Source organism: Schistocerca cancellata, chromosome 5 (assembly GCF_023864275.1).
Source record: "Schistocerca cancellata isolate TAMUIC-IGC-003103 chromosome 5, iqSchCanc2.1, whole genome shotgun sequence".
In the NCBI taxonomy this organism is placed as follows: domain Eukaryota; kingdom Metazoa; phylum Arthropoda; class Insecta; order Orthoptera; family Acrididae; genus Schistocerca; species Schistocerca cancellata.
In genome coordinates, this window is record NC_064630.1 from 552,591,656 (window position 1) to 552,619,631 (window position 27,976).

At 42.3% G+C, this 27,976-nt stretch overlaps 1 protein-coding gene across 1 annotated transcript; it reads left to right on the forward strand.

Annotated features, from left to right (window-relative positions):
* Window positions 1–3,475: 3,475 nt before the first annotated feature.
* On the forward strand, window positions 3,476–27,950 carry LOC126188677 (uncharacterized). The gene is made up of 5 exons (XM_049930283.1): window positions 3,476–3,511; window positions 7,982–8,098; window positions 9,465–9,754; window positions 26,201–26,386; window positions 27,625–27,950. Exons 1-5 carry the CDS (start codon window positions 3,476–3,478, stop codon window positions 27,665–27,667), a joined length of 672 nt encoding a protein of 223 aa, XP_049786240.1. The 3' UTR covers window positions 27,668–27,950.
* The last annotated feature ends 26 nt before the right edge of the window (window positions 27,951–27,976 follow it).

Consider the following 27,976-nt stretch of genomic DNA (forward strand, 5'->3'; position numbering starts at 1 on the left):
TTGTAATTCACATGGGCATGACAGTTTATTTACAGACACTGATTTGAATACAAGAGATGCTCTCAAGTGCTGTAATTTGTCCATCTAGCTGAAATAAATTGCTTAACATAGATGCTTCTTCTTTGAAGTTTAAATTCTCACTTTTTCTTTACTCTGATGACAGTTTCGAAATAACGAGGGCATTCTGTGGTGATAGTTTTTGCAGCGAAATAGTGGAAGATTTTTTTTTTATTTTACACAGGGTGGACATGTATACGGGGTGTAGCACGACCTCTATATTTTCGTCATCTGTAATCTGTGGTGGTGCACCTCGTTGGATGTAGCAAAATAATGAGATGATATCCTGCAGTCGAACATAAAAACTATACCGACTTTGTTCATAAATCTAATAGAAAATGGACTTATAAGAGATGCTGTGACATTCAATAGAATTATTACAGTGTAGTGTTTTCACAATCAGAATGGTAGGAACTTGTGGCAGAGGTGTGAGGACATCCTGTGTGTGTGTGTGTGTGTGTGTGTGTGTGTGTGTGTGTGTGTGTGTGTTGTCATCTTAGACAGCTGTGTGCCAACTGCGCATGACTACATTTTAGCCCAATTCATCTCGGTCTGATCTCCAGGAACCTGGCATCAAGGCCTTTTGTGTTAGCAAAGAACCACAAAATGGAACATTCAGTCATGTGCTCTGCCCTGCCCTGGAGGATGCTCTGACTGCAAGTGGGTGAAGACTCTGCTCCCAGATGTGGCAGAGGTTGTGGCCAGTAGAGGCAGTGAGCTGTCTGTTTTTGAAGCAGTGGGTGTTTGAAAAAGTGATCTGGAGAGTTCTCCTGAATTTCGTTGTTGTTCTGGGGGATGGGGGTCCAGAGTTTCTGAGAAATACTTTTAACAGATTGCATGAAGCGTCTTGTTCTTGTCCTTGTCTGCCTGTGACTGATTTCCACAGATTGGAGGCAGTATACCAATGCCACCAGAAGGATCTCTTTGTGGACCATCAGCAACAAGATGGATCATGTCTCTATCCCTACGCACAGTGAGGGAGGGAGGGATTAGAGGTGGTATGAGGGGGGGGGGGAGGGAAGACTGCCTCCAAGCTGGTTAGCGCCCATTGAGGAGGACACAGCTGCAATTGCCACCTCCTCTGCAGTCTTCTGGGATGACGATTTTCCCCAGCAGATGTGTTGCACTGTGACCCCATGATTACGAGTGCTGGTTTTTTTTTCATGACAATTTAGACGTGTAATTGGAACAGTGAACCGTTTTCCATCATTTGTTGTAGTATGCATTGACCTTGATTACCTGGGCTGAAGGATGAGTGTGGAGCAGGCAACTGTAGCGAACTCTAACGTCAAACAGTGATAGATACTGTCTTCAGCCATATACTCACAGGTAATACACTAAATAAACTCCTAAGATACTGTCTTCCATTCCAACTGTTGTCCAGGTGAAGGGTAGAGTCTGAGTGTGTCTGCCACTGGTTTCAAGTGTTACTGTGAAATTTTTTCGCCAGTTGTATGAAATCGTCAATTTGTAAGCTGTATTACGATTTTAGTTACTCTGTGTGTAGCACTATGCATACAGTTGAGTAATTAGGACAGATCTTTTATGATTCATTACATGATTAGGACCGTTCTTTACTTCAGTTTCCCAACCACAATATATAAAGCACACTAACGTAACTTTCCTCTCCTGCATCTGGACAGTTTCCAAATGTTGTGGGGTGCACTTGGGCTTTCCATCCAAAAGCACCAAATTTCAAGTCCCAGAAATGCCTCCACCATTTTTAATTTCTGCCCGCATCTCGTGGTCGTGCGGTAGCGTTCTCGCTTCCCACGCCCGGGTTCCCGGGTTCGATTCCCGGCGGGGTCAGGGATTTTCTCTGCCTCGTGATGGCTGGGTGTTGTGTGCTGTCCTTAGGTTTGTTAGGTTTAAGTAGTTCTAAGTTCTAGGGGACTTATGACCACAGCAGTTGAGTCCCATAGTGCTCAGAGCCATTTGAACCATTTTTAATTTCTCCCCCATACCTGGGTGGGGGATGGGGTGGGACATCAGCACAGTCCTGGGGCAAAGAAATTCCTACCAAAATTCGAAATTCCCACCAATATGGTAGGTGGGGGAGGGGGAAGGGGTGAAGTTGGGAGGGGGAAGGAGCAGTGGCCGATTTGCATGTTGTCATGACGTCATTGTGGGAGTATGGGTGGGGGGGTTGTGGGAGAGGGGACTTACTTGATCAATTTAATTAATTTTCATGTCTATGTGCTATCAAAATTGGGGCAGGAGCCACATTACCCTACTACTCCCAGATTTTAGATGGCAAGAACTGATAGTAGGGTTCAAATGTGGTGCAGATCTCATGATGCCATGGGCCCAGGTTGTCAACAAGTCGCTGTGCAAGGTGGTGGTGACTCCATAAAGATTTGGACTGTGTTTATATAGAATTGAGTGGGTCCAATTATCCAACTATATACCGATCATTAACTGGAAATGGTTATGTTCGGCTACTTAGAGACCATTTGCTGACAGTCATTGACTTCATGTTCCCAAAGAACAATGGAATTTTTATGGATGACAGTCACGGAATGTCTCTGCGCCACAGTTCTTCGCTATTGTTTTGAAGAACAATATGGACAATTCGAGAGAATGATTTGGATACCGAGATCGCCCCACAATAATTCTATCGAACATTTCTAGGACATAACCGAGAGGTCAGTTCGTGCACAAAATTCCGCACCGGAAACTATTTGGCAATTATGGACGGCTGTAGAGGCAGCAGTCTCAATATTTCGCCACGGGACTTGCAACGACTTGTTGAGTCCATAACACGTCTAGATGCTTCACTACGCCGGGAAAAAGGAGGTCTGACACGGAATTAGGAGGTATCCCATGACTTTTGTCACCCCCTTGTGTTAATTATGCTGTAGAAACAACAGTTCATTCCTAGTGCGTCATTTTCTCTACAATAGTGGTCTTGTCTCTCTCTGCAGACAGCAGCGGCTTTGAAATTTTGGCTCAGCATGAATCTCTATCTCCTGCATACTCGTTTCTGTATTCATCTTCACTCACTATAACGATCTTATGCGTCGGTAATCCCGGTAATTATTCACCTTGAAGAAAAAGTCTTACAATGGATGGAGAATTGGTATATTTCTTTTTTTCACTGTTTGAAGTGATTTCAGTACAGAGTGTGTATTCACAAACCATAAAATATTACATTGAGAACGAGACGTTATTTCTTCGCGAATTCGATGTAAATAAATCCGGAAGTATAGCATCACACAGATCCACCACATTAATTTGGGTTAGAAATCTCATACTTTATTTCCGCCTCACTCTGTAACACGTGGATTGATAACAGGAAAATTGCTGCTAATATGTTTCGAGGTTAAATCACCGTATCTGCGTATTTTCTGATAAGCCCAAGGTTAATCCACGGGTATATAAGAAGCTGCCCCGCTCTCCGAAAATCATCGATTCCACAATGGATCTCCGTAAAGCTGTGAGGATTATCTTCGTGGTAAGAAATCATTATTTAGTTTCATTACAACAGTAACATATCTGCTGAAATTCTGCAAATTCCTTGTGGAGCACAGACGATTTTGTGTTGCTGATTTTTTTTCTTTAAGAAACAGATGTAATATAGTCATCTACTACAATGAAATACTATAAGTATCAAATTTTTCTACTGTTATTAGAGAGTATGAAATCAGATATGAAGAAACATAAACCTTTGGAGGCGTCACCATGGGTAATGTCATCTCTCCGATTGTGGTGTAATCGCTCAGTAAGGCGCGGTGAAAACATTAACAGAGAGAAAAGGATATTGCGGTTTGACAAACAGGTACTGTTAGTGAATCTCAGGAATGTACTTTTACTGATACTACTGTTGAAACTACCTGGCAGATTAAAACTGTGTGCCGGACCGAGACTCGAACTCGGGAACTTTGCCTTTCGCGGGCAAGTGCTCTACCATCTGAGCTACCCAAGCACGACTCACGCCCCGTCCTCACAGCTTTACTTCTGCCAGTACTTCATCTCCTACCTTCCAAACTTTACAGAAGCTCTCCTGCGAACCTTGCGGAACTAGCAGTCCTGAAAGAAAGGATATTGCGGAGACATGGCTTAGCCCAGCCTAGGGGATGTTCCTCATTCTGGATACTACTGTTGTTTGCGACTAAAAATTTTTTGTGTTCATACTACTCTTCTTGTTTTTGTAGTGAAGTCTCTCACTAGCAGTAAAAGCCTGTTTTCAAATTTCAGTACCACTATACGAAGACGATCCTCGTGAATCAGCGACATTCTATGCTGGCTGGTCTAGAAAAAGACTAACACAGAAGGGCTCTTTAAATTAATATGCAGCAAAGTAAGCTGCAATCCACCCAAGAGCCGTCAACATGAATAAGTTCTTCAAACACCGAACTACGCGACGAGCTTCTTTATCGTATTTATATCAGTTGCTTTAGTATCGACATCGACATCTACCGATAAAACGTTAATGCATTCTACTCTAGAGGAAGTAACCTTCCGTTTGTAGTGTTTCTTATGAATTTGAAAATTTAAATGTTGCTTACGGTATACTAAGAATAATAAAAAATTCAGCAGAGTTTTTCTGTTTGCTTTATATAGGCAGCCGACTTGCAGAGAGAATAGCACACAGGTGGTGTTAGATAGTGTCAGAGTGTGGGGGAATGAACACGGCTGTATAACTAGTACTTATATTTCCAAAACACAAAAGAAGTAAGGACATTATCTGCCAGCGGGCATTTCTTTAGATCAAAAAGGTAAGCTGAATATTTGTACCGGACCGAGTTTCGAAGCCGAGTCTCCTGCTTAGTAGGCAGACGCGCTGACCACCAAGCCATCTGGACACAGCTGTCAAAACAACCGCACAAACTACCCTAACATGCCTCCCGTCGGACCCAAATTCTCAGCTTGTACCACACACTACTGATGTAGTGCCCCTGTCACAGTTCGAGCTAGGTGTGCATTTTCACTGAAGGGATCACTGGCCGGTCTGGCACAAATTTTCGACTTGCCCCATTGATATAAATCAATACCCTCTGGCAGCTAATGTCTTTAATTGCTTTGTGTCTTGATTCATAGTGGCTGCAGGAACAAAATGGGGTCTGATCTTTCAGACATGTCCGGAAGAGCAGACACCAGATGTAAAATTGCGGGGTGACGTCCAATGATTCTTTCAGCGCAGGTGCACACTAAGCTCGAATTCTTACTGGAATCGAAGTAATGCCACAAGTAATGGGGCTACTGAGCAGGGGCACTTCGTCAGCACTGAGTGGTATAATTTGAGAATTTGCGTCTGACGGGAGGCGGGCCGTGGTGGTCCGTGCCGATGCGATGATCGGTGTGTCCGGATGGCGTGGTGACAGCGTGTCTGCCTAATAAGCAGGAGACCCGGGTTTGAATTCCAGTTCATTACAAATTTTCAGTTTCCCCCATTTACATAAATTAATGCCCACTGCCAGCTAATGTCTTTAATTCCTTTGTGTCTTGATTCATTGTGGCTAAAAATACTAAACTCCGTCCGAACAGGCCTTGGAAGGCCCAACGGTACCGACCAGCCGCCGTGTCACCCTCAGCCCGCAGGCGTCAGTGGATGCGGATATGGAGGGGCATGTGGTCAGCACACCGCTCTCCCGGCCGTATATTAGTTCTCAATCACGTAGCTCCTCAGTTTGCCTCACAAGGGATGAGTGCACCCCGCTTGCCAACGGCGCTCGGCAGACCGGATGGTCACCCATCCAAGCGCTAGCCCAGCCCCACAGCGCTTAACGGCGGTGATCTGACGGGAACTGGTTTTACCACTGCAGCAAGGATTCTGGCTGCAGGATCAAAATTGTGTGTGTTCTTCCGGAAATGTCCGAAAGAACATACATCTCATATAATATGCATTTAAATTTTCTTGTCGTGTATTTTGTAAACTTTCGTCTTCCTGAATATGTCCTAGGAAGCAGAAAGAAAGCAAACATTTTACAAGTCTTGCTTCAGAACCATTTTCTTGAAAATTCATTGTTGAGTAGTTAGCGGACTATCTAACATCACAGAATCTCAACGAAGAGAAACTTTTCTGTAACAGAACAGTAACTTTTATACCGCCACCCGCATTACATGCTTCCCACACAATGATGCAGAAATTTAAAATCATATGGCGAGAGTCCTTGACACTGTGATGCAGAAATGCTGCGAGTCTTGTTCTGTTTTTAGCACGTGAAAGACCTGTGCACTGCGAAAAACTAAATACGTGTCTCTGTACATTAATGTACGTCGCTTCATTGTACGAATATTTATTTTTCGACTTCATTCAAGCAGACAACAAAACCATGAAACATTCGGTTTTCAAGAGCGAAACTAAATACTACCTAAAATGCAAAGGAACAATATGTCATTTCCACACGCTGTTGATGTCCAGTGATAGTATTATCATGATACAGAGCATTCCATTTACTGCCCAAAAATGGGTGACTTCGTTGTTGAGAAGAGTAAAGTTTCATCCAACGTATCGTCTGTATATCTCATTGCTTGGAGATTTTACTATATATATTATGCTTTCACTCCTGTCACCCCTCTCAAAGCAAAATATGTTGCGCGAGGAAAACGCCACTTGTTGCGCCTCCATATAAACCAGACTCTCTCTTTGTGAACCTGGTCACTAAGCTAGATGAATGTGGAAGAAGGGATTGTTTCATAATACACGGATTGTTTCATAATACACCTGTGTGTTACCCTACTGGGTGTTGTTGTGCCTGAACAATGCACTTACTGCTGTTAGATGATTTCAATGCTTAAAGTTTGCTTAGGCCGGTATGGCTTTAAGTATCTATTCCCCATGGCGTTAAGTATCTTTTTCTGACATTTGCAAGTCAGCTATGGCGTATACTTTTCTGGTTAAATAGCATGACATGTGAAGTTGTCACAATAGATATTATTCTACTGTAAAAACGATCAGTGATCGAAACCGGTTGTGAATAAATATATGGTAAGACATCACAGTGTGTATCATACATTTTTCCAAGCACATCGATGCTGTTGATAGCCTGAAAATCATATAAAATTTTCCATTAGATACATTGTATCTCGTCAACATTTTCAATCACGAGATGAGATGCAATATATCTAGTGAACATTTTATATGACTAATATGAGACTGGTAAGCTAGAAAGCCATATTGTACTCACTATACTATGTCTCTAATCAATGATGAAATACATTTTCATATTTTCTGATACCATTATTTGTTGTATTTTATAGCCTTTGAAAATGACGGAATGTCGAAATGCGTCAGGTGATTTTGGAAATAATAAAAGGTATGGACAAGAAATCAGAAAATTGATAAAGCGCATCCAAATGGCAGCTTCCTCTCATAGCAGTTTCATGGAAATTGCAGAGTTAGAAACGTTTTGCATGAAGTATGAGATTGTATTATAATTAACGCGACTCTTTCCGAGCGACTGATTCGTATTTCAAGTGCAGTGATGTGAGATCATAGCCAGGTTGTAATGGTACACAAGTTGGGCGACGACACATCTAGTATTTATTTCATTTATTTTCTTCTCGAAGAACTCCCGAATTCAGAACCATGGCTACATTGAGATAATGAAATGACACCATGATGGCAGAAGTTAACTTCTTCACATAGTGTCCTAAAACGGATAAAACCAGAGATCATGAAATACCTTAAGTGAGGCGATCCACTAACTAATACCTGCAGTACTGCACCTGCAGATTTCAATGAAATTGTCTTCACGTCCTACATAACTCTGTAACTCCTGTCGAACAAGAAACTTTTCGCTGTTTTGTGAATCGTTTGTAATGAAACAGTGGCAGTGACATGTACACTTGTCTTTAACGACTGTTGCTAAAGAATAAAATAAGTAATTAACATGGGAAATTAGGTGGAGAATTGTTGAGCTACGAAATTTTCTCTGCTTTGTGCCTAAAGGGGTACTGATTTTTTAATTTATTTTTCTAGTTATCGAGCGCTTTGTCTGCCACCGCCGCCGTTTCAAGACCATGGTGGTCCACCTTCGCTCAACGGGCGTACTGTTCATCACCGGGCGAAGTCATCTGCAACAGGGACTGTTCGGAGGTAAGACTCTCATGTACTGCTCCAGCGCCTAAATTTGAGCACGATTTTTTTTTTTTTTCATTTCTCGTATGAATCTCGTGTAATCCCATTCATATTTCACAAGCCACTGAGATCTAAAATGTTGTGCTCTTTGCGGAATAGACACAAAAGTACTAACTGCCTATTCACTCTGTTAGGCGCTGGCATTAACTAGAGCAGGGATACTCATGGAGTGAGCCGCACCTAATGTGCATGTTACCATCATGCAACAAAATTTTGATGCGACTTGTGTATAGCGCCAATTGTTCACATTTTCAACTAAGACTAAAGCTTCATTATTCCACATATTTGGTCTGTTTTTAAACAGTTAATTGTCAGTAACAGCAATAGTGAATAACTGTTGTGCCTACGGATACAAATCTAAATATATCAAAGCAAGAAGGGTTACTTGGCACGGACATCTATTCCAGTCATCATATTCGAAATAGTCGCTTTATGTGTTGTAACTATTAAGATACATTGTAACAAACAGTTAATATATGGCTAAACCATGTGACTGTATGGCTATATATTTACAAGGCAAGTGCTACACAGGACAATTTTCACCTGCAAAACGGATTTCTATACGAGAATCTGTGACTTTACCTACGAACTATGTAGGTCTCCAAATCATTCAGCATATTTTAAAGTAATAGCAATAGAAAATTGCAGTTGTAGCACCTATATTATGACAGTCCCACTGTTAAAAATACAGCTCGAAAAATGAATGAAGATTAAACATATGGAAGTAGAAAATGAAGACGGAAGAATGTCGTTTAAAAAAAATCATTAAATCTTTAGTAAATTTCTAAATTTCTGCACATCATATCTTCAGATTCGATGTTTCTTTCCGAACACTTTGGCGTTCAACGCAATTTAGCAGCAGCATGATTTATGAAAACAGAGACTAAGCAATACAATCAAATGGGCTGCAAAACCTAAAAATAGTAGTGACTATCTGCCTTTATCTCTTCCAAGCTGTAATCCAAAGTCATTCCATATATTTAAGTGCGTTTACAGAATCGACGGTATTTAGTATGCACTGGCGAAGTAATTACATGAAAAAGGGCACTCTTTATGCTGAACCAGAGTCGCGTGACTTTTGGCTACGAAAATTCTGTTCTTCGCATTTGAATGCTCACTCCATGGTATTCCTACTCTACGGGCATTACAGCGGGTTTCCTGCAGCACAACATTAACGCCTCATACGACAGGGCATCGAAATTCACAGAGGGCAGTAGTACGGTACCAGAACGGAAGACAGTATTTATAAAGTACAAAATTAAGACGACCTTCGATACGCTATTTATATTTACTTTTTTTAATTGTATATCGTTTTTGTAAACAGGTGCAGATATGTCTTGGCAACCTGGAAGATGACTACGATCCTCAGACAATGATAGTGTGCGACAAGGCCAATGGAATGTGGTGCAGTGCAAGTCAAAGACAGTGTGTTCCGAAGGAAGAGTCTGATTGTGTACCAGCTGGGAACACCTTCACGTGTAACAGCATCGGATCGTTCCCTGACCCGTATGACTGTAAGACGTACCACGTCTGTGTTGAAGGCCTACAGCAGGCGGTGACTGGAACGTGTAATGCTACTGATGCTGCCTACAATCCCTGCACAGGGGACTGCACGTAAGTCGCCAACAACAGTTATTCCATCACAAAGCTTCTTCCGAAATTCGAATTAAGCAATGCGGGTTATACATTAATCGAATAAGTATAATATTTATTCTTCTTCACTGAACATTCTACACATCATAGACCCAGTTATATTGCAACGCAATCAGGCAAATGAGAAATCATTAAGTGAGTAATATTTTAATAAATTTTATAACAAGAATAATAATATAATTTGTCTGTAAAAAAAATTGAAAGTATCTACAAATGGCAACCATGACCTTTCATCCAAATAGTCGCCAATGATGATTTGATAGAATCATAAATCACTCAAATAAGCAATTCTGAATCGGGTAACAATCATGAAACGTCCTTACAACAATTATATCTTTTATGTGCACGGAACCCCTTTGCTTCCTTCATTATTCTCAGTTTTTGTGTTTGACCGCTTCACGTTGGTTTCTGGAATTATTTTGTGAGTTTTTGTGTGATTGCTAATTTGATTGTTTTTTGTGGATGCAGTCAAACAATAAAAGCCAAGTAACACTCTCAAGAAGTTCTGCATTATTTCAGCAATATATATTAGTAACTTCAATTCCACACTTTTATATTCCCAAAAGACTTTTTATACTGTTCCTCACAATAGGCTTCTAATCAAACTGAGCGCTTATGGAATAGCGTCTCCGTAGTGCGACTGGATCCGTGATTCCCTGTCAGAAAGGTCATAGTTCATACTAACTGACGGAAAGTCATCGAGTAAACAGAAGTTATATCTGAAGTTCACCAAGGAAGTGTTATAGGCCCTCTGCTACTCCTGATCTATATAAACGATTCAGCAGACAATCTTAGCAGCAATGTTCGATTGTTTGCAGATGATACTGTTATTCAGCATCTAGAAAAGTCATCAAAATATCAAAATCAATTGAAATATTATTTAAGCAAGATATCTGTACGATGCGAGAAGTGGCTATTGACTACAAATAAACAGAAGTGCGAGATCATCCACATGTGTATTAAAACAAATTCGTTACAGTTCGAGTCCACGGTCAACCATGCAAATCTAAAGGCTGTCAAATGGTTCAAATGGCTCTGAGCACTATGGGACTTAACATCTGAGGTGTTCAGTGCCCTAGAACTTAGAACTACTTAAACCTAACTAACCTCAGGACATCACACACATCCACGCCCGAGGCAGGTTTCTAATCTAGCTGTCAATTCAACAAAATACCTAGGGGTTACAATCGTGACCTTAAATTGGACCAATCACGAAGATAATGTTGTGGGGAAGACGAACCAAAGACTGCGTTTTATTGGCAGGACACTTGGAAAAAGCAGCAGGTCTACTAAAGAGACTGACCACACTACGCTCGCCCATTCTCTTCAGGAATATTGCTATGCGGTGTGGAATCCGCATCAAGTAGGATTTACGGAGGACATAGAAAAAATCTGAAAAGGGCAGCTCGTTTTGTATTATCGCAAAATAGGAGAGAGCGCGCTACGGATATGATAAGCGAGTCGGAGTGGCAATCGTTAAACCAAAGGTGTTTTTCCTTGCGGCGAGATATTTTCACGAAATTTAAATCACTAACTTTCTCCTTCGAATGCGAAAACATTTTGTTGACACCAACCTACATAGGGAGAAATGTTCGTCGTAATAAAATAAGAGAAATCGGAGCTCGCACGGAAATATTTAAGTGTTAGTTCTTCTCGCGCGCTGTTCGATAGTAGAACGGTAGAGAAATAGCTTGAAGGTGCTTCGATGGACCCTCTGTCAGACACTTACGTGTGAGTTGCAGAGCAGTTGTCTCGATGTAAATGTAGGTGGGCGCACGTTACATTAAAATGCTCCAGACTGACCAAAGCCAGATAGCATAAAAGGCTTTATTCCGATCAAGTACTGTCTGCAGGTAATAGAAGAAAATAAACTTCGAGGCCAATGTATGATATGAAATTATAATAAGTATAAATGATACGGATGTTACCTACGTTTATAACGCTGAGAAAGATGTAAAGCGATATATTTCCATCTCTCTTGAAGATAGCTTTGTTATAACTTTTGAAGAGAACTTTCAGTGGTACAACTTAATCATCATAAAATTTGTGGTTGATATATCACATTTCTTACGCAAAGTGGCGATCCACAGTTTCCTGAGAAACCCCTACGGCAGCTGATGATGCTGAACGCACTGCACGCAGACGTCTTGTGCAGATAATATTATTTACAAGTTCCGTTAAAAAACAAGTAAGCCGTGGAAAATTTTAGGGAATTAAAATCTCATGGAAGAGGAAGAATTATTGTAAACACCGGAACAAGTCAATAGCCGACAGTACTTGCGTCCAGCAAAAATAATGTAGTATTTTAGTGAAAGTTATTAAAACGTCCGAAGTATGTATGACGTGTCATAAATAAATAATGCAGATAATAAGATTAAACTATATAGACATCCTACAACAGGAGACAGGACAGCCAGTCATTGTACATGATTTCATAACAAACTAATGTTGTGATTGATAATTCGCAGGAACTGCAGACCAACACTTTCTAAACGTAGTAGCTAATGTAGGAATAATGGTTCAATTGGATAAACAAGACACGATATTAAAAACATGATTCCACAAAACTTTAAGCCAATAAACGTAGCGCCAGCATCCTTCACTGAAATTAATACAATTATAAAAATTCTAAAAACAAAAGCTCTTGCAGGGTTCACAAAATTTCAGACAGAATTCTGAAAAGTTGGTCCAACTTAATAAGTAATGTCCTTAGTGAGATATGCCATGTATCACAGGCACAGGTAATTTTTCCAGGCAGGTTAAAATATGCAATTCTTAAAGCACTTCATAATAAATGTGACAAGATAGTCATAAACAATTATCGTCCAATTTCCTTACTTAGATTTTTTCCGGACTATTCGAAAAAGCAATGTACCTAAGAGCAGTCCTTCGCTTAAGTGGAAGTAGTTTACTTAGCATATCACAGTTTGGATTCCAGAAAGGTTGCTCGAATGAGAATGCTATTTATACGATCACTCATCAAAGAGTACAAGCCTTAAATAATTAATATGTCGCTAGTTGGTACCGTTTGTGATCTTTCCAAGGCGTTTGGTTGTATAGATCACGTCACTCTTTTAAAATTGATGATTTTGCTCACAGCAGAATCGTATTTAACAAACAGAGTGCAAAAGGTTGTACAGAATAATTCAGACAATGTTGGATAGGTAGGACATTTCAGTGACTGGGAAAAAAATATATGTGACCTTCAATAAGCAAAACTGGTACTTTTTTCAAATGACATTAGTGTCGTAATAAATTCTATTAAAGAGAAAGCAACAGAAGAGCTGATAAGTGACATTTTCCAAACAAAAATTAGGTGCTTGTCTAAAAATGGACTGTCCCTAAAATCTGAAAGAGAAATACACTACATTCGTTCTGTACAACAAATAGAGTCACACCACAGTTTAAGTAGCACACAAGCAGGAGTCAATAAAAGGGGTAGAACGCCGTAAATTTTTGGGGGTACGTGTTGATGACTACTTGAACTGGAAGATGCATATTGCCAAGCTTCTCAAACAATTAAGTTCAGCTACTTTTGCTCCTTGTATAATTGTTGATCTTGGAAACAAATATATCAACCTTCTGACATATTTTGCGTAGTTCCACTCAATAATGTCTCACGGAATAATGTTCTGGAGTAACTCATCACTTAGGAAGAAAGTACCGATTGCACAACAGTTAGAACAAAATGTGGTGTTCACCCGCGGACGTCATGTACGTATCTCTTCAAGGAGCTAGGCATTTTAACTACGTCGTCGTGATAAACATATTCACTAATGAAATTCGTCATGTATAATCCATCAGATTTTGAGAACAGTGATGTCCATATCTACAAGGCTAGAGGGAAAACGACATTTATTACCTATTGTTAAAGATGTCAGTAGCTCAAAAACGAGTTCAATATGCAGCAACAAAAATATTTGATCATGTACTCAATAATACAAAATATTTTATAAGTAGCGAAAAAAGTCCTAAATCTAATTTAAAATAATTTTCCCTCGTAACTCCTACTGCATTGACGAATTTCTACTTAAAAACTGGTAGTAGTTTGAAAAGAAAGTAAGCGTAGTTTCATGAGCATGACCAAAAATAATTGCTCATCAATGTTAACACTAATCATGTATACATATCCTGTAAACTGACTCGTTACACATAATTCCGATAACAGAATCGATTAAAGGATCTATGGAACATGTAACTAACTAATTTTTTCAACATATGTCCCTATGAATCTGTCTCTTCTTCTACTTAATGTTTCCGACGTCTTCCTTTGCTCGCTGATTCTGTGGAGAACCTCTTCATTTATTTTTCTGATGAATACAGTGGTTTAGTCATTCTGAGTGGACAAGTATGGCGATAACTGCACAAATATACGTTGCGTTGCAATTTTTCAAATACTATACGTTATGCTATACTGGATTTTTTCCCAGTCTTCAGTTTTTGCTAATATTTTTATCTCTGACTGTGTACCGACAACAGACAGGTAATCGCAGGAAGGTACTGACTATCATGCTTCATACTTTCTACCACGAAGTTTACTCGATGCGCAATGACCTCAGATTACAAAGTGATTAAGATGATTGCTAAAATGAAATGCCTTCAGAAAAATGAAAAATCGAAAAGAATAAGATCATCGGAAGGGTAGACTGAAAACAACCTCGGTGAACTTAAAATTAATAAGACTGCAAAAGGAATTCCAACAAGAAGGCATAGTATGATAGGTGTTAAGGTCTCAGAGGATCCCTCCATGGTACAAGAGGGAGGTGTAGAGGGTGAAAACTGTCGAGGAAGACAGAAATTGGGATGTATCCAACAAATAATCGAGGATGTTGGGTGCAGACGGTACTATGAGATGAACAGGATGGAAGTGGGGAGGTAGTAGTCGCAGGTGGCATAGACCACTCAGAAAACCAGTGGTTTTGGTTTACACGGACTCTTTCGTTCTACTACCACTAAGAATCCAATTGCAGTGTGGTTAGCTTCACTCACTACCCTCCACTTCGTATCGCGTAAAAGGAGAAGTAACGTGGTAGGCCCTTATGTACGCAGAATTGTCTGAAGGAAACCGATCGAGGTGGCGAAACGGTTAATGCATAGGGGTCAGACTATGTAAGAGAGGTAGTCCAGTCCATGTTTGGGTTCCCTGTGACTTCTCTCACTGGCTCCAGGCGGACGTCAGGATGGTTTCAGTATGAGAGCCAGTGCCAACTTCCTGCCACATCTTTGTCCAGGCCAAGCGACTTCTCCGTCTCTGAAAAATCTCATGCTCAACGAAGCGATGCACCTCCATCTTCCTTTCCTTCCTTATAAGGGTATGTTTACAGATGAAATCTAGAAAACGCTTCATCGCCGAGAGAAAAATAAAAGAAAACTAAACCCTTCCAACATTTACAAAACCAAGTTGGACATTTGAGACAAGACATAAAAAGGAGAATAAGAAGTTATCCGTCTTCTTTTAATACCGTCAGTTTTAAGGATTCTCTCACAAGCTGTCTAATTAACAACGATTTTGCCTTAAAGATTAGTATTTCAATCACTAGATTTAATTACAGGAGTCGCTCATTAGAGAAACTCAATGTTCATTAAATTTCGAACCATCAGCATCTTAAAAAGGAATCTTCAGCGAAGATTAGATTTCGTACAGAACAGTACGTCAGAGTGATAGGGATTTACAATTCGTACTCCTTACCAATAAGCAAAAGAATGATTTACTTTTATTCTCAGAGTTGAGGATCGCATGTGAGAATTAGATAACCACTTTTCTGATACAATAATGGTTACTTTACGTGATACACATTTTAACTACAGAGGCACAAATCATCCTGAGGACAATTTATGGTTTAAGATGCAATTTATAATATAAATTAAGTATTGTAAATCAACACTAAAATAACTAAGCATGTTGTTGTTGTTGTCTTCAGTCCTGAGACTGGTTTGATGCAGCTCTCCATGCTACTCTATCCTGTGCAAGCTGCTTCATCTCCCAGTACCTACTGCAACCTACATCCTTCTGAATCTGCTTAGTGTATTGATCTCTTGGTCTCCCTCTACGATTTTTACCCTTTACGCTGCCCTCCAATGCTAAATTTGTGATCCCTCGATGCCTCAGAACATGTCCTACCAACCGATCCCTTCTTCTAGTCAAGTTGTGCCACAAACTTCTCTTCTCCCCAATCCTATTCAATACCTCCTCATTAGTTACGTGATCTACCCACCTTATCTTCAGCATTCTTCTGTAGCACCACATTTCGAAAGCTTCTATTCTCTTCTTGTCCAAACTAGTTATCGTCCATGTCTCACTTCCATACATGGCTACACTCCATACAAATACTTTCAGAAACGACTTCCTGACACCTAAATCTATATTCGATGTTAACAAATTTCTCTTCTTGAGAAACGCTTTCCTTGCCATTGCCAGTCTACATTTTATATCCTCTCTACTACGACCATCATCGGTTATTTTACTCCCTAAATAGCAAAACTCCTTTACTACTTTAAGTGTCTCATTTCCTAATCTAATTCCCTCAGCATCACCCGACTTAATTCGACTACATTCCATTATCCTCGTTTTGCTTTTGTTGATGTTCATCTTATATCCTCCTTTCAAGACACTGTCCATTCCGTTCAACTGCTCTTCCAAGTCCTTTGCTGTCTCTGACAGAATTACAATGTCATCGGCGAACCTCAAAGTTTTTACTACTTCTCCATGAATTTTAATACCTACTCCGAATTTTTCTTTTGTTTCCTTTACTGCTTGCTCAATATACAGATTGAATAACATCGGGGAGAGGCTACAACCCTGTCTCACTCCTTTCCCAACCACTGCTTCCCTTTCATGCCCCTCGACTCTTATAACTGCCATCTGGTTTCTGTACAAATTGTAAATAGCCTTTCGCTCCCTGTATTTTACCCCTGCCACCTTCAGAATTTGAAAGAGAGTATTCCAGTCAACATTGTCAAAAGCTTTCTCTAAGTCTACAAATGCTAGAAACGTAGGTTTGCCTTTTCTTAATCTTTCTTCCAAGATAAGTCGTAAGGTCAGTATTGCCTCACGTGTTCCAACATTTCTACGGAATCCAAACTGATCTTCCCCGAGGTCGGCTTCTACCAGTTTTTCCATTCGTCTGTAAAGAATTCGCGTTAGTATTTTGCAGCTGTGACTTATTAAACTGATAGTTCGGTAACTTTCACATCTGTCAACACCTGCTTTCTTTGGGATTGGAATTATTATATTCTTCTTAAAGTCTGAGGGTATTTCGCCTGTCTCATACATCGTGCTCACCAGATGGTAGAGTTTTGTCATGACTGGCTCTCCTGAGGCGATCAGTAGTTCTAATGGAATGTTGTCTACTCCTGGGGCCTTGTTTTGACTCAGGTCTTTCAGTGCTTTGTCAAACTCTTCACGCAGTATCTTATCTCCCATTTCATCTTCATCTACATCCTCTTCCATTTCCATAATATTGTCCTCAAGTACATCGCCCTTGTATAAACCCTCTATATACTCCTTCCACCTTTCTGCCTTCCCTTCTTTGCTTAGAACTGGGTTTCCATCTGAACTCTTGATGTTCATACAAGTGGTTCTCTTATCTCCAAAGGTCTCTTTAATTTTCCTGTAGGCAGTATCTATCTTACCCCTAGTGAGACAAGCCTCTACATCCTTACATTTGTCCTCTAGCCATCCCTGCTTAGCCATTTTGCACTTCCTGTCGATTTCATTTTTGAGACGTTTGTATTCCTTTTTGCCTGCTTCATTTACTGCATTTTTATATTTTCTCCTTTCATCAATTAAATTCAATATTTCTTCTGTTACCCAAGGATTTCTATTAGCCCGCGTCTTTTTACCTACTTGATCGTCTGCTGCCTTCACCACTTCATCCCTCAGAGCTACCCATTCTTCTTCTACTGTATTTCTTTCCCCCATTCCTGTCAATTGTTCCCTAATGCTCTCCCTGAAACTCTCTACAACCTCTGGTTCTTTCAGTTTATCCAGGTCCCATCTCCTTAAATTCCCACCTTTTTGCAGTTTCTTCAGTTTCAATCTGCAGTTCATAACCAATAGATTGTGGTCAGAATCTACATCTGCCCCAGGAAATGTCTTACAATTTAAAACCTGGTTCCTAAATCTCTGTCTTACCATTATATAATCTATCTGAAACCTGTCAGTATCTCCAGGCTTCTTCCATGTATACAGCCTCCTTTCATGATTCTTGAACCAAGTGTTAGCTATGATTAAGTTATGCTCTGTGCAAAATTCTACAAGGCGGCTTCCTCTTTCATTCCTTCCTCCCAATCCATATTCACCTACTATGTTTCCTTCTCTCCCTTTTCCTACTGACGAATTCCAGTCACCCATCACTATTAAATTTTCGTCTCCCTTCACTATCTGAATAATTTCTTTTACCTCGTCATACATTTCATCTATTTCTTCATCATCTGCACAGCTAGTTGGCATATAAACTTGTACTACTGTAGTAGGCATGGGCTTTGTGTCTATCTTGGCCACAATAATGCGTTCACTATGCTGTTTGTAGTAGCTAACCTGCACTCCTATTTTTTTATTCATTATTAAACCTACTCCTGCATTACCCCTATTTGATTTTGTATTTATAACCCTGTAATCACCTGACCAAAAGTCTTGTTCCTCCTGCCACCGAACTTCACTAATTCCCACTATATCTAACTTTAACCTATCCATCTCCCTTTTTAAATTTTCTAACCTACCTGCCCGATTAAGTGATCTGACATTCCACGCTCCGATCCGTAGAACGCCAGTTTTCTTTCTCCTGATAACGACGTCCTCTTGAGTAGTCCCCGCCCGGAGATCCGAATGGGGGACTATTTTACCTCCGGAATATTTTACCCAAGAGGGCGCCATCATCATTTAATCATACAGTAGAGCTGCATGTCCTCGGGAAAAATTACGGCTGTAGTTTCCCCTTGCTTTCAGCCGTTCGCAGTACCAGCACAGCAAGGCCGTTTTGGTTAATGTTACAAGGCCAGATCAGTCAATCATCCAGACTGTTGCCCCTGCAACTACTGAAAAGGCTGCTGCCCCTCTTCAGGAACCACATGTTTGTCTGGCCTCTCAACAGATACCCCTCCGTTGTGGTTGCACCTACGGTACGGCCATCTGTATCGCTGAGGCACGCAAGCCTCCCCACCAACGGCAAGGTCCATGGTTCATGGGGTGGAGCATATAGGGAGCTATAATATTCACCTTTCTGCTTTCCACATCTTAAATCTTTCTTAATGATCCAGTAAATGTGTCACTTTTTTCCGAAATACTCCATGGGATGAACAATAATAAGAGGCTCCGTCTGTCGTATGTTAGTGTAAAGGATCTCATTAAACTTTTTTAACCGTCACTTTCAGGGATGCTGGGAATGATTCGTAGCATGAAGGCAAGGACAAATGTTGCTGTGAAGATTTCTTCTGCAATCCACCTTTTAACTAGTTACTCGCTACAGCGTCACATCACGTGCTCTGAACGCGTCAGAGTAGTGTTTCAAAACGTACTCCGTTAGAATTAACGCTTCAACTTCAACCGGCGATCCCATCACCTCCACAAAAGCTTAGGATGCTCTGTTCCAAGTCGCTGATGTCAACAAGAGCAGGGTAAACCAAGTTCTTCACGTGTCTGCAAGACCACAAGTCCTGTTAATTGACAGATCCATTGAGTGACAGATAGGATCGTGTCTTTCACTGCTCGATGACGCCGGATCCATCGTCTTGGGTAGGTTTTTTCCAAAACCCGGCATGCATCCAATCCTAAGTGCACTGGGCCTCTATTATGCATGCAACACGCACGCGGCAAACTGCCAAGGGCACATTTTCCAGTAGAATAGTCTGTTTGACCTCCAGAAAGGTAAGTACTTGGTGTGTTGGGAAGAGTTGGGACCATCTTTTAGTAGCAACGAATTACACTTTCCTGAATACATCAAGGATACCTCCTCCCACGTAGGTTTCTTCAGGTAATTAAACAGCGAGAGAGGTGTTGTTTCCAGTCTTCGTAGCAGTTTTGGAAAGCTCCTTTTGGAATAATTCTTGGTTCGTTGTTTACACGCTTCATGATATCATCCAAAGTACGAAAATGACGCCATTTCATGTAATTTTAAGCTGAGGAAATGAACTCACAGCTACTAAGGTTAGATGAAATTGAGGCAGAGGAAACATACGACTGTCATTTCTTGCCCAAAAGTCATTGATGGAGATTTCTGTATGATACGGTGCAATGCGTAATGCTGAACCCAATTGAGTGCAATAACTGTTCACAAATGTACCACCATTTTCCAGAGTCATTCCAAGGCTTTCAATAAATAGTTTGATTGACGGTTTGTCGCAAAGGTCATTTTGAACTACACTCCTGGAAATTGAAATAAGAACACCGTGAATTCATTGTCCCAGGAAGGGGAAACTTTATTGACACATTCCTGGGGTCAGATACATCACATGATCACACTGACAGAACCACAGGCACATAGACACAGGCAACAGAGCATGCACAATGTCGGCACCAGTACAGTGTATATCCACCTTTCGCAGCAATGCAGGCTGCTATTCTCCCATGGAGACGATCGTAGAGATGCTGGATGTAGTCCTGTGGAACGGCTTGCCATGCCATTTCCACCTGGCGCCTCAGTTGGACCAGCGTTCGTGCTGGACGTGCAGACCGCGTGAGACGACGCTTCATCTAGTCCCAAACATGCTCAATGGGGGACAGATCCGGAGATCTTGCTGGCCAGGGTAGTTGACTTACACCTTCTAGAGCACGTTGGGTGGCACGGGATACATGCGAACGTGCATTGTCCTGTTGGAACAGCAAGTTCCCTTGCCGGTCTAGGAATGGTAGAACGATGGGTTCGATGACGGTTTGGATGTACCGTGCACTATTCAGTGTCCCCTCGACGATCACCAGTAGTGTACGGCCAGTGTAGGAGATCGCTCCCCACACCATGATGCCGGGTGTTGGCCCTGTGTGCCTCGGTCGTATGCAGTCCTGATTGTGGCGCTCACCTGCACGGCGCCAAACACGCATACGACCATCATTGGCACCGAGGCAGAAGCGACTCTCATCGCTGAAGACGACACGTCTCCATTCGTCCCTCCATTCACGCCTGTCGCGACACCACTGGAGGCGGGCTGCACGATGTTGGGGCGTGAGCGGAAGACGGCCTAACGGTGTGCGGGACCGTAACCCAGCTTCATGAAGACGGTTGCGAATGGTCCTCGCCGATACCCCAGGAGCAACAGTGTCCCTAATTTGCTGGGAAGTGGCGGTGCGGTCCCCTACGGCACTGCGTAGGATCCTACGGTCTTGGCGTGCATCCGTGCGTCGCTGCGGTCCGGTCCCAGGTCGACGGGCACATGCACCTTCCGCCGACCACTGGCGACAACATCGATGTACTGTGGAGACCTCACGCCCCACGTGTTGAGCAATTCGGCGGTACGTCCACCCGGCCTCCCGCATGCCCACTATACGCCCTCGCTCAAAGTCCGTCAACTGCACATACGGTTCACGTCCACGCTGTCGCGGCATGCTACCAATGTTAAAGACTGCGATGGAGCTCCGTATGCCACGGCAAACTGGCTGACACTGACGGCGGCGGTGCACAAATGCTGCGCAGCTAGCGCCATTCGACGGCCAACACCGCGGTTCCTGGTGTGTCCGCTGTGCCGTGCGTGTGATCATTGCTTGTACAGCCCTCTCGCAGTGTCCGGAGCAAGTATGGTGGGTCTGACACACCGGTGTCAATGTGTTCTTTTTTCCATTTCCAGGAGTGTATGTCCACAGTGTCGAAATAATGAGTCTACATAAGATTTTGGATTTCCTCTTCCCCGCTCTCTCTGGAGGGCAAGAGTTTGCAGTGTCCACTCTCATATTCGGCTCTTTGTGTTAAAGTCATATTCAAAAATTCATAGTTCTTGACTTGTAATAACGCGAATGAAAAAATTTGGCTTAATCTGAATTTGATCCACATGATACACAGATCCATTCGATTGTTACTGCGCTTCCTCGTGAGATTCTTTGCAATCATCTTTGTGCGCATTTTTCGCATGACAAAATCCTGCATTAACATTCGATGGATGTTAACTGCGTTCAAATTTAACTCACTACTGACCGTTGTCAATCCCGACCTGAGTTCATAAAGCGCTTCAATCCTTCTAAATTGACAGGTCTTCTAGTGGATAAAAGTCTTCCATCACGAGCCATTTGGTTCTACCCGACATGTTAAAAAAGGTTTGTGCCATCATAACTCTTGGCTCTGACACGAAAGTTCATATAAACACTTCGGAACTTTTCACAAAATTTGATGGAGCAGCGTTGCTCGTACTTTTGCCAGCTTATGTTCATAATGCACTTGAGAAACGGAGCTTCACTTCAGACGCTTTCAACACTCATGTCGCAATGGCAGCAAGTTTACACTGGTAATGAGTGAAAGACGCGGTTCAACATACACTGACGGGGAAAAATCTCGCAACACCAAAAAAATACTAGAGTAGTGGCTTTTCGGGAATACATTTGTCTAGGTTACATGTTTAGGTGGTTCACATTGCAAGACTACATGTTAATACAAGCGCGAGATACGCCACTGCAAATGTGAAATGCTGGTACATTAATAACTGGTGTAGCCACCATAATGTTGAATGCAGATATGCAGACGTGCATGCATTGTGTTATACACGTGCCGAATGTCAGTCTGTGGGATGGAGTTCCACACTTACCGGTCGGTCAATACAGGGACGGTTAAATGCTGGTTGTGGATGGCGCTTGCGTTGTCCGATCCATGTGCGCTTGATTATCCTGTTGGAAAACGCCCGCTGGAATGTTGTTCACGAATGGCAGCACTACAAGTCGAATCACCAGTCTGACGTATAGATTTGCAATCAGGGTGCATGAGATAACCAAATGGTTCAAATGGCTCTGAGCACTATTGGACTTAACATCTGAGGTCATCAGTCCCCTAGAACTTTGAACTACTTAAGCCTAACTAACCTAAGGGCCCGAGGCAGGATTCTAACTTTCGACTGTAGCGGTCGCGCGGTTCCACACTGAAGCGCCTAGAACCGCTCTGCCACAGCTACCGGCATGGGATAACAATGAGAGTGAAATTAGAAATATACTGATACCTTCAGCTGCTTACGGGCGTTGATACATATCAACGTGGACAGGTGAAAATGTGTGCCCCGACTGGGACTCGAACACGGGACCTCCTGCGTACATGGCAGACGCTGTATCCATCTGAGCCACCGAGTGCACGAAGGATAGCGCGACTGCAGGGACTATCTCGCACACGCCTCCCGCGAGACCCACATTCTCACCTTGTATGTCCACACACTACATTCGTAGAGTCCTACCCCAACACACTCATTACGTGTGCAAGACATTCTTACCAAGGCCCGTAAGAGTTCGGGGAATATGTGTGCGTCCGCACAGAAGAAGAAGATCATGGCCGGTATTGCCAGAACTATTACTTGTATGGTGTCTGTTCTTTCGGACATTTCGAACATGTTCCTGCTGTTACGTGAAATCGAACCCCAGACCGTAGCTCCAGTGTGTCTAGCACACATGCTGGTTGTATGCTCTCACCTGGCCTCCTTCTAACGAACACACTGCCATCAGTGGCACTGGCACCAAGTCAAAATCATCTTTCCTCAGGTGGTGTGGCGTCAGTGAAATGCACGCTACAGGGGATCTGACAAGGAGTTGTCCTTGAAGTAACCGATTTGTAACAGTCCATTGTATCACTGTGGTGCCAACTGCTACTCAAATTGCTCCTGCAGATGCGATATTATGCGCAAGAACCATACGCCGAACACGATGGTCTTCTCTCTCGGTAGTGCTACGCGACCGTCCGGAACCCGGTTTTCTTGTGCCCGCACCTTTTCGTGACCACCACTGCCAGCAACTATGTACAGCGGCTGCTTTCCCGCCAAGTCTGTCTGCAGTGTTGCAGAAGAAACGTCCAGCTCCTCGTTGCCCTATTACATGTCCTCGTTCAAACTCAGTGAGGTGTTGAATGGTTCAAATGGCTCTGAGCACTATGGGACTTAACATCTGAGGTCATCAGTCCCCTAGAACTTAGAACTACTTAAACCTAACTAACATAAGGAACAGCGTCTTTGTCACGTTAAAGGAATTCTTGAACTCACCACGTCCAAACTAAATGGTAACTAACGCACACGACCGTTACAGAGTGTATTTAAAGCAATTCCAATTGGCATCCTCATAGTGGCGCATGATCTTCCAGATATAGAAACACGCCTACCAACTGTCGTTTACGTCACACAACTCCTTCTTGGTGATGCAATTTTTTCCGTCCGTGTACGTAACTGACGTAGTGAGGGAGTGGGAGGGGGGGGGGGGGGGAGGGGCAGACGGGATGGGAGTTGCCGGCCCATTTACTGATATGGGTAGCAGGTATTAGCTACAGATGACGATAGCTAACATAGACAATATCGCACCAAAACTGAGCTCACACTGATATTGGCTAGCGAAAATAGTACCATGAGCGTTAGTATTGCTCAGACCCGAGCTTCATGACACCATCTCGTCCATACGTCATCTCATTTATGAATGTAACGCTGTGGTAGTACCGTGCCATATTGTGTACAAATACTGTAACTCATTGCTCATTGTAGAAAAGATAATATACGCTGAGACATTTTGTTAGGTTTGCCACTCCTACTCAGGCCGCCATGCGCTGTTGCCATTTTTCGGGGTGCACTCAGCCTCGTGGTGCCAATTGAGGAGCTACTCGACCGAATAGTAGCGGCTTCGCTTGAGAATACCATCCTAACGACCGGGAGAGCGGTGTGCTGACCCCACGCCGCTCCTATCCGCATCCTCCTCTAAGGATGACACGGTGGTCGCATGGTCCCTGTAGGCCACTCGTGGCCTGAAGATGGAGTGCTTTTTTGCCACTCCTACTGGTAACCAGTGTTACTTCTTCTAACTGGACTGGTGAGTCCGTCCTGTTTATCCCGCTGCCTCTCGGGAGCTTCACAGCTGTATTTGTGTGCGCTTGCTTACCTGTTCCTTTGTTCAGGGAAGGTAGCTAGCAGCTCCGAGGCGCCTCAGCAGGGGGACGCCTGGCTCAGCCAGGCAACCTCCGTAATCAGTGAAACAAATTGTGTGTCTTGCCATTTGTCGGAATGAAGGTGATTTATGTGTCGAAAATCTTGTTTTCTGTTGAGCGTTAGAGCGGAAATAGGAGAACAGTTCCCAGAATTTAAATGTATGAACGCAGGAGCCAGAGGTCCGCAAGTAAACCATCTGCACAGGCTAGTGATAGAAAAAGTGACATAAATCTGGGGATGCTGTTGGGTGTACAAAACTGCAACATGAAAACTAGCGTCACTGTTATCCTGTTGCTTCACTGTACTCAGGAGGGTCCCAAATCTTTCACAATAGTACTACGTCTTGAGGTTGAAGCTCTTCTGTACGTGTTTGCCTACAACTGGATCTGTTTTTGGACGGGGTCCCTCTCGAGCAAAACGCAACTTCATATTGTCTACTTCACAGACATCTTCAGCTGAACTTTCAGCATCATCAGTGGGCTTTTATTTTCTCTCTATTAAACAGGACAAAAGGTCATTATTACTTGTTTACGCATAAATTTGAGTTTTTAAAACAGTATTTACAGATTTGAGGAACAGACAAAGTTCTGTACACACCGGTACCTATATACCTTGTTGCAACATGCTGCCCTTTTCTGCGCTTTTATTGCATTTGTTTTCTTTCGCAGTTTGTCATCTGTAACCACACAGAACTTAATGCAGAAAAATTATTTATTCCAAAATTGGAATGTAATTTTAGACCTAACATTAATTCTATGCGGAAGAGAGAGAGCGAGAGACAGAGAGAGCGAGAGAGAGAGAGAGAGAGAGAGAGAGAGAGAGAGAGAGAGAGAGTGTGTGGTGTTTTCTGGCGAAACATATTGCAAACACGCACACATACAAAAACACACACACACACGGAAATATATACACAAGTGCAATGAAAAAAAAAAAAAAAAAAAAAAAACACAGCAAGTGGTAACAAGGCAAATATACACAACTTTGTCTGTTCCACAGGTTTGCAAATACTGTCATAAAAACTCAAATTTATTTGTGTGCAAGTAGTAAAGAAAATAAAACCCCACTGATGCTGAAACCTCAGCGAAACATTCCTGGGAAATAGAAGAAAAGATAAAGTTGTTTTGCTCAAGGCGGACCCCCTCCAAAACCAAGTATACGCCACTTGGTCTTGCGGATGACCTACAGTACTGTGATCTAGATCCTGCCAGCTTACTGTAGAACTCTTTGTCACATCCTGCTGGGCAGAGGTGTAGCTACCTACATTTTGTACAGCTCTCTGGCACCAAAATTGGTCTCGTATAACGTGAAATTATTTTTCTTCGTGGCTAGACTGACAACGTCAGACCGCGTCTGCACGGAAGGACCCGTCAAGGTCTGCACTCAGTCACTCGAGATGGGTATTGTCCCAGAGAACCCAAACATCTACTACGCCTGCAAGCCTACCGAAGATGGCGGCTACTACCCGGACATGTACAAGTGTCCTGGCGGATATGTCTTCGACACCGCTCAATTTACGTAAGTACACCACATAAATGTAGAATTAATAGATGTTAATTTTGCCTTACATTAACATGTTTCCAACTCATTAAGGTAGGGCCTGCATTCTTGCACACCATCCTTTTCTCCACATTGCTTGTGCATCCGTGTCCTGTTATTGCTTCACATACCGCCTTCCACCTTGTGAAAGTTACGACTCTGTCCACCTTGAACTAATGTGGTTTCTACCCGTGATTCTCCAAATTAACAACTTGCTATTTGTTACCGTCCTGGACAAAATTCTTTTGTTTTGAGTAAATAAAACGTGACGGAGGGATTTCATACTTGTTGAAATCTCGGGTTATTAGTATAGTCGTGGTTTCGTGCTGTCTCGAAGTTTCGACGAGTTTCCTACTTCTCACCTTCAGGCGGATATAAAGGGTGGGAAACTTATCGAAACTTTGTGACAACACAACGCCAAGAAGTGGTTGAAGATGATGAGTAGGAAACCCGTCGAAATTTTGCTACAATGCGACGGCATGATTCGATTAATAATCCGAGATGATGTCATAATCAATATTTTCAGGTTTAAAACCTTACTTAGACACCAGTAGCGCTTTAGAAGGTATGTTGTGAGCGAAGGTCAACAACATTTAGTGAAATTTGCATTTTTATTCCTTCGCAATACAAATTGCACGGGGGAACGGGGCGGGGGGGGGGGGGCGGGGGAGGAGGGAATACTTTACGCCCACCTTTTGAAAATATTGTAATCTAGTCATTTACTTTGTACTCTAAAATTTTGAAAGAATGGTTATTGCTTGTACTACCATCTTGGTAGCACACGTTATGGAAAATGCGTTATTGTTGCTTAGAATGTGGTAAAAGACATTTTCGGGTTCTGGACCCTACTTACATATCAGTGTGTATTTAAAAAGTATGTTTTTTATAGAAGTCAACAACAATTATCGTAGTTTTCACTTTTCTAACTTTTTCTTAGGATGGTCATAAAGCACCCCTGCACCCTCTCCCAACCTACCTCACTAATGCTTGTCATGGAAAATGCGTTGGTATTGCTACGGTCAAGCTGTTCACAGTCAGATGACCTAAAACCTCATTTTGTGCGCCCATAGCTGCCCATTCAGCAAAAGCAATACCTGACTACAAACCATACAATTTCATGTGTCACGTCGACAGAAGCGCTGTTTATCTCGTATAAAAGCCTAAACGTCAGAGATACAACGCTCCCACTGCACTAAAACCCTGCTCTTCTATTGCAGCTGCGTTGCATCTTCCGAGATCTGCTCGGCGACACGTCAATAGAATCACGTCGCCAGTCTTCGACAGTCCACACGGCAGCCTCAGCTACGACCAATGAACCGTGTCGAGTGGGTGTTCCTCAGCTGCTGTGTTTGAGGTCTACTTTATCTCCAAACAAAAGAAACTCGTTCATACAAAAGTATGCATCTCCTACAAAGCGTACATCGGACGACATTTAGTAGCAATATTTATTGTAAGTTTTGGAACTAAAAAGGGTTGTCTTCATAGTACCAAACTGTACTGTACAACATGTTGGGAATAAATCGTTTGATTACTTGGACTACTATCCTTTTTTGATGTTTCTTTATTTCA

Bases quoted from the DNA above. Each gene is read 5' to 3' on its own strand.
- LOC126188677 (XM_049930283.1), top strand. From the start codon at position 3,476: ATGGATCTCCGTAAAGCTGTGAGGATTATCTTCGTG. The intron at 8,099-9,464 runs GTAAGACTCTCA...TTTTGTAAACAG, and splicing joins GCAACAGGGACTGTTCGGAG to GTGCAGATATGTCTTGGCAA. The intron at 9,755-26,200 runs GTAAGTCGCCAA...CTTCGTGGCTAG, and splicing joins CCCTGCACAGGGGACTGCAC to ACTGACAACGTCAGACCGCG.